Genomic DNA, 8,157 nt, shown 5'->3' on the forward strand with positions numbered 1-8,157 from the left:
GACTTTAAGAAACAGCTGTGTGCACCCTCATATAGCAGTTTGGGCCTTTACTAAAGGGAGGGAGGCTACAAATATAGGCATTTGCACTGAATATTCATATTCCATTTCTTGAGTACTTTAGCTTCCGAAATGTCCGAATTCCAAGCATGGAAATTTGTCAAACAAGGAAATGTTCCTCATTTTGTCTATTAAGAGGCAGATTCTGACATTTTCGAAGTAAGTAGAGGGTTAGGAAAAGTAAAAATCAAAATGCCATTATTAACCCTCTACGAATCATCCACCAGAAGCAAGTTAATGTAAATTATCTCAATAAGAGTCTGGAAACATTGAAATAACGGTCGCAGATAGAAGCCTATAAAATATATGCCAAGATTCGCCATGAGCTCATTAGGAAGAAATGCAGGAGGGACTTGTGGCTTGCTAGAGATTGTAAAAGGGCTGTATGCAAGGAAAGTTGGACAAATAACAGAACTCCCAGCCATCATAGTTTTGAGATATACAGAATTATGCAGCAGAACAGTTAAAATAAAGTCTTAGGATGAATGTACTGCTTTCTTTTTGCATTTTAGAACTATCTCAACAACAAAATGCCAAGGGAAGAAACAGAAATCAGAAGAGAAAGGGACAGGCAGGGGTGTCACTGGTGTGCTATTAACATTAAAGTAGACAGGAGTAACTGTAGAGGGTCATATGAACCTACGAGGGCTGCTCACTTGAAGCACTCACAGAAGGGCTAAATCAGGGCTTGACAAATTTGATTGGAATCTTGGAGCCAGCTAAAAAAGTTAGGAGCTGGTCTTTTTTTAAACTAACAAACTTTAATGTTCAACAAGATGCAGTTCTTAAAGGAACACTATAGTCACTAGAACAACTGCAGCTTTATGTAATTCTTTTGGTGTCTGTAGTATTTCCCTGCATGTTTTTCAATGTAAACACTGCCTTTTAAAGAGAAAAGGCAATGTTTACATTGCTGCATTGTGATACCTCTATTGGCAGTAACTAAGACAGCCATTAGAGGTGATTCCTAGTTCAGTGCTACATAGTGTGCAGCATCAATGTTCAATGTCTCCACGGTCTGCATGGAGGCGCTAAATGTTTCCCAAACAGATGCATTGATTCATGGGAAATCATTGTCAATTTTAAGCAGATATTTCACTTTTCAGTATTTTATAAAGATAGAATCTTTATAAAATATGGTGCCAAATATATCATAAGACAAAACAGGGACTACTTTGTCCTATGATAAAGCCTGAGGTTGACAAAAAAAAACTGTGCCGTTTTCAACTTTTGTCCAATCATTTAAGCTCTGTCTATGGAGTCTCTCTCGATCTCCTCCATAGACCTCATTGTTGCACTCTCGAACACTCTTGTGACTCCTGGCAACTAAAGCACCATGAGCCAAGGAGGACCTGCATCGTGAAGATGGTTGAGTCTGAGGGGGGACAGCCTGAGGTAAGTAAAACTCCCATCCACTGCACTCCACGATCACTGGACCCACACCAGATCTGTCCATTTGGGGGTCTTTGTGAAATAGACCAACACCCCTACAATTGATGGGTGTGAATTAACTTTGCAATGTAAAAACACTACAGTTTTGTGATTGCAGTTTCTAAAAAAAACACATAAAACAAAAACAAAACAAAACAAAACAAAAAAAAAAAAAATGTTTACATTGCAGGGTTAAATCCACCTTGTGGCTGTCAGTATGACAGGAAGCCTTGGTGCTGGAAAAATATGTTGGGTTTTTTTCGGGTTTTTTTTAAACTACATTTGTATTACAAATGGGGGGACCTATGTATAGCTAGGGGAAAGGTTACCATGTAGGCTTGTATTCTTAACACTACAGTGTGGAACTAATGTACCTAGAGGAATTGACACTTCCAGCACTGCGCAGAGACACAAACGCTTTGGCTGACAGTAGCCTTTAAGAATTACTGTCAAAGACTGCTCAACACGGACACCTGATATGAGCCTCACCAGTGGGGCCAAGGATGCATAGGATTCTATTTTGACTTCAGATGAGGTCTTGGGTTGTCGGATAGGGGAATATTGGGGGACAGGAGAGGAAGAGGACAAGAGACTTAAGGGATCACATGAACTTTGAGATAGAATGGTTAACTATTGGAATATACCATCTTGTGGTTGCTTTCATGATCCTTTTTGCAATGTGAATAAACTCACCTTTATAGAGCCTTTCAATATGTGAATCAGTCTCATAAGGGTAGACTCGCATACCTTCTGCTATAAAAGGTAACTAGAGTGGGGTAGGGAGTAGGACCATCGAAGGACAGCTGAATACTATAGGAAAGGGTCAATGGGAGAATGGGGAGGGAGAATGAATATGACTACTTACAAACATAACGCTTGAGCTGAAAATCCGAATTAAATTGTTAGACGTGTCCATGCTGAATCGCTAACGGTCCAGCACGTCCTATTTTACCATCTCCTGATACCCATCATAATGTCCTGTGTGATCGAAATGCACATCACGCTGGGGACAAGCGAGTCTCATTGTGGTTATTTTATTTGGTTATAACCAATAAAATATTATTTCCAAAAATAAATATTTAAACAAAAAAGGATTGTCTGAGTGGCAGTATGAGTGTCTGGACACCATCTTACCTTTCCCAACATTTAAAGGGACACTATAGTGTCAGCTTTCACTCTCGGCCTATCACCCAGTGACAGAAATGGTAGGTACAATTACTCTCAATGGGTGACTAATGATAGACTGGTTTGCAGATGGCTGATAGGAAGGCCAGCAGACTGTTTGCAGACGACTGATGATCTGCTGATGCTCTGATCACTGGCTGACTGGCAAACCGTCTGCAAATCTCCCTGATGCTGCAGAAGCCAGGAGAAGAAAGGAGTAAGCGTGAGGATATGTACTTTACTCCAGCAGTGCTCCCACTTGGTTCACGTTTGTGTACTGGGATGTGTGAAGTGATGTGCTTAGTCACAAATGCAAGATGTCCCATCTTTTTGTGCATGGGACGCGCGCATTTAAAAGTCATACACATTTCACATGGAAAAAAAACTAAGTAGAAAAGATTACCAAGTGGCTCACTTACAGTTGTTATAAGTCACTTTCAGCAAGGAAACAGAGCAATCTCGGCAACACAAGTATTACTCATTATTTCCCCCAGCATGCCAGTGGGGGGAAAACATGTTTCCACTGCGGCCGCCCCACCTCCACTGGCTGAGATCATCAATCGTAATAACCTCCGCCAATCCCGTAGAGAAGCATTGAAAGGGTAGTGCACATGTGCTGCAAATGCCACGCTCCGACCAATTAGCATATTCTCACAGAGATGCATCAACTCTGGACATCTCTATGGGAAGCATTTAGTGTCTTCCTGCAGAGCTTTGAGAAGCAGAACAAAGAAATCCCTTTAGTGGCTGTCCGAGTGACAGCTACAAGAGGTGGAACTAGGTTCTACATTAAGCTGCAGTGGTTCTGGTGCCTAGAGTGTACCTTTAAGAAACAACTACAAAGGAAATGTAAAAATATAAACGGTCGGGGGCCGGACCGACGGGATCAGACGCTTTGTCTGAGCTCCCGCTTTGGGGCCGGGAAAACGGCGCAAACTGGAGGCAAAATCTTCCTAACCACCAGCAACAATACTCTCCCTGATCCCCAGATCTTGGGGGACGAGGGGATACCCTTCAAGATGCCTTCCGTAACCCGACGAAGGCCCGAGGCGTGAGGAGCTTGAGCTGGGACGAGACGGCCGCTCTCCGCTCTCCAGTTTTCGCGCATTTTTTAGAAAGGAGGGTGTTTTTAAAAAAAAAAAAATCTACGTACATTTATCTTTTTATTTCTACTAAATGCATGTTTATAATGTTTTTAACTTTATAAAGTTTAATGAGAAAACAATAAAGTAAATTGAAATTACCTTTACTAGTGATTAATGAGATCCTTGAGGTTGATGCTGCAAGACTAAATATTTGATATCTGGTTCGATTTTCGTAAGGAACAAACGAAGGTCTCCTCTTTCGGTGATATTCAGATGACTTCTCTGTTTGGGCATAATATGATTTCTCATCTGTGCGTCAGCTCCCCCCCTTTTCCCTCCTCAATTCCCCTCCCCACCTTTTTTTTTTACATTTTGTAACCTTACTTATAGCAATGCCCAGTAGGAAGGCTGAGCTAGGTATCCCACTTACTATTACTTACTATAGACCACTATAACAGACAGGCACACATACATACAGCAACACACACAAGACACACATACACACACACACACACACACACACATATACAGACAGACATGCACACACATACATACAGACAGGCACACATACGACACATACAAACAGACAGGCACACATACATACAGACACACACACACACAGACATACAAAGACACATACATACAAAGACAAGACACACATACATATACACATATATACAGACAAACACACAAGACACATACAAAGACACATACATAAGACACACACATACAGACAGACACAAGACATACATACAAAGACACATACACAAACAAATACAAAATATTTTAGTCACCCTCCTCTTTCCTACCTTTTAGGTGCAGGAGGGTGACTTTCCCTGGGGTCCAGTGGTGGCTCAGGTGGATGGGAGTCAGAGTTCCCACTCTGACTCCCTCCTCCTTCCTCCCGCGCGGTCTGTGTGTTAACTGGGAGGAGTGACGTGCAGTCACTTCCTCCCAGCTCTGTGATGTAATCACAGGGGGCCCGGTCGCGCTGTTAAAGCGCCCAGCGCTGACCAGGCCCCCTTACAATCCACATCCATCGGGTGGCCCTGACAGCACGGGCCACCCGACGGACCCCTCCATATGCGGCCCCAGCGGTTTGCCGTGCGGGCCGTGGCCGCAAGTGGTGATGGCGGTACCCGGTCTCAGGGGTACCGCCGGCTCGCATCCGCCCGATCTCTCAAAATTAGAATATCCCTACCGCCCACCTGGAATCCTGAAACGCCCACTAGTGGGCGGTAGGGACCAGGTTGGTGACCCATGCTTTAGTTTAACACAGCGACTTCACAGTGATACAGGAAATATCTAGATAATAAAGCGATGATACTCAACATGAATACCATTGTTAGGCTACGGTTACCAATTGACGAGGTAATTCATTAAGACAAAGATAGTTACCAAGCCTGTACTTAGCTTGTATTATAAACCAAAAAATGTGCGTTTAATCTGAATGCTATACAACAGTTAACCAATATGCGTTTTTTCAACTGTTTGCAAATGCTGTTGTGGCATTGTTGACATGCAATTGTTATTTCAAGCACAGCAAAAAATAAAGAATTAAAAAATAAATATATATATATATATATATATATATATATATATATATGGTTTACCCATATCTCTTGGCAGTAAGGAGTTAATACACGTAATGCCAAACCAAATAATAGTAAACATAATTAAATGGTGGTATGTACAGCACCTGGAATATACCTGCTACACCGATTGCACCGATTTTAGACAACTCTTCAGAACATGAACGACAGAATGTTGAATCCAATCACTTTCTAATGTAGCTCAGCAAGCACATAGGAATTATTGAGTGATTAAAAATGTCAAATACAGGGGTTAACATAATAAGGTCTTGCAGACAGAAATGTTATGTCACGCTCTAAAAATATTCAAGTCTCCATGGAAACCAGTAGAATCAACAGGTACATTCCACTGGCGAGTGTTTCAACTTTTACTACTTTGCATAACTTTTCTGACCACGGCTCTCTGATAAATCGACGTAAATTTCCCACTGCCCCTACATTTCTAAAGAGTATATAACAAAACAGAAAGACAAAGCTCATACACAACATGGGCTTCAAATCAACAGTATGATGTGTATCTATTGACTAGTGCTCAATGTGACACTTTGAGCTGTCTATTAACTTTTTCGTTGCCAGAGCGAACTCGTCGAAGGTGACTTACCTCTTAGCACATACAGAATCCTTGCTGCCCCCTCCGGGGGTGGAGGCTGCTCAGTGCCATGGCCAGCTCTGCCAGCTGGATTGCCGGAGTCCCCCCTCCTCCTGCGGCCCCTGTGGCCCTGGCTGTTTGTGTGTTGAGGAGGGTAGCCCACCATGCCTGTGCTGCCCCCGCTGCTAGAGGACACCAGAGATGAGGACCTCCGACCTGGCCCTGCCGAGGGGTGCCACTCCACATCCATCTCCACCACCATGCCCTCCTCGCCATCCTCCTCCTCCTCCATCCCGTTTTCTTCCGCGTCAAAGCCCGGGTTGTCCCTGCTCCACGCCTGCCTGGAGCATGAGGAGAGCGGGGATGGCGTGGCTCCCCCTGGGGGCACATCCTGTCTGGGGAGGGTCTCCATCTCCAACATGCCCTGCTGCTGGAGGGAAGGGGAGGCTGCACTCCTCTCCTGGTCTTTCTTCTTCCTCCTCTTCCTCTCCTCACCCTCCATGTCTGGTGGTGCCTGTGGCTTCACTTTGTTTGGGTTCACCATAGTGTTTGAGGAAGAAGGGGGGCCACCAGTAATGTTATAAACTGGCAGACCCCTTCCTTAGCAGCCATCTTACTGATAACATTTTTCTTTGATTGGTATGTTTTTTTGGTGTTTCCTTTTGCCTAAATCCCCGCCTTCTTTCTCCTTGGCTCACAGATCCGCTATCCTAGCTGAGGGCTGCAGGAAAAGGTTGGACAGTTTAACTTGGCTGCAAACTCAGCAGCACATGCAACCCCCCCGTTTAACCCCTTAAATACTTTTATTAGTTCTCCTATCCATGAACACTTTGCAATAATGGTAGCACGTCACCTTACATGCAGCACTGCTGGCAAAGAATGGGTAACAACATACTAACTGCACTAACTCTAAGCTGAATACTGTATTGTGAAAATCACATTTGCTAACTAAGGATTTAAAGTGGACCTGTCATGCCCCCAGACAATTTATACTCATTATATTGAGCACTAGATCTTATCTATACCAGTGGCGGATCCAGAGCCTGATCTCGGGAGGGGCACTTGTAGATTATTTAAATAAATAATCCAGACACAATAACCACTACAGCTCAGTGTAGTGGTTATAGTACCAATAATGCCAAGACCCCCTCCCAGAGTAAGTAGTCAAACTGTTTAAGAACTGTTTGACAACTTACCTGAGGTCCTCTGGGAAATGGGGCTGTTGTAGGGCAGAGGAGCAGTGGTATGTGTGAGTGGTGCAATGTGTGAGGGGTGCAGTGTGTGTGTGTGTGAGGGGGACAGTGTATTAGCAGTGTGTGTGTGAAGGTTGCAGTGTGTACGTGAGGGCGGCAGTATATGTCAGGGGTGCAGTGTGTGTGTGGATCAGTATGTGTGTGTGACAGTTACAGTGTGTGTGTGTATTGCAGTGTATTTGTAGGGCAATGTATGTGTGTGGGGGCAATGTGTTTATGGGGGCAGTGTGTGTTTGTAGGGGCAATGTGTGTTTATGGAGGGCAGTGTATGTGTATATGGGGGCAATGTGTTTATGGGGGGCAGGGGCAATGTGTGTATATGGGGGGCAGGGGCAATGTGTGTATATGGGGGGCAGGGGCAATGTGTGTGTGTGTGTATGGGGGGCAGGGGCAATGTGTGTGTGTGTATGGGGGCAGGGGCAATGTGTGTGTGTATGGGGGGCAGGGGCAATGTGTGTGTGTGTATGGGGGCAGGGACAATGTGTGTGCATATGGGGGGCAGGGGCAATGTGTGTGCGTATGGGGGGCAGGGGCAATGTGTGTGCGTATGGGGGGCAGGGGCAATGTGTGTGCGTATGGGGGCAGGGGCAATGTGTGTGCGTATGGGGGCAGGGGCAATGTGTGTGCGTATGGGGGGCAGGGGCAATGTGTGTGCGTATGGGGGGCAGGGGAAATGTGTGTGCGTATGGGGGGCAGGGGCAATGTGTGTGCGTATGGGGGGCAGGGGCAATGTGTGTGCGTATGGGGGGCAGGGGCAATGTGTGTGTGTATGGGGGGCAGGGGCAGTGTGTGTGTGTATGGGGGGCAGGGGCAATGTGTGTATGGGGGGCAGGGGCAATGTGTGTATGGGGGCAGGGGCAATGTGTGTGTGTATGGGGGGCAGGGGCAATGTGTGTGTGTGTGTGTATGCGGGGCAGTGGCAATGTGTGTGTGTATGGGGGGCAGGGGCAATGTGTGTGTGTATGGGGGCAGGGGCAATGTGTATG

The 8,157-nt window shown here is 45.3% G+C and overlaps 1 protein-coding gene across 2 annotated transcripts in view; it reads right to left on the minus strand.

Moving 5' to 3' along the window:
• PKD2 (polycystin 2, transient receptor potential cation channel) overlaps window positions 1-6,631 on the minus strand; it is a 58,742-nt gene extending 52,111 nt beyond the window's left edge. For both annotated transcript variants that reach the window (XM_063458649.1, XM_063458647.1), the window contains exon 1: window positions 5,931-6,631. In XM_063458649.1, coding sequence (XP_063314719.1) covers window positions 5,931-6,462 — 532 coding nt within the window. In that variant the 5' untranslated portion in view covers window positions 6,463-6,631. The remainder of the gene's footprint in view (window positions 1-5,930) is intronic.
• Window positions 6,632-8,157: the final 1,526 nt, after the last annotated feature.

The sequence above is a fragment of the Pelobates fuscus genome, chromosome 6 (genome assembly GCF_036172605.1).
Source record: "Pelobates fuscus isolate aPelFus1 chromosome 6, aPelFus1.pri, whole genome shotgun sequence".
Classification (NCBI taxonomy): domain Eukaryota; kingdom Metazoa; phylum Chordata; class Amphibia; order Anura; family Pelobatidae; genus Pelobates; species Pelobates fuscus.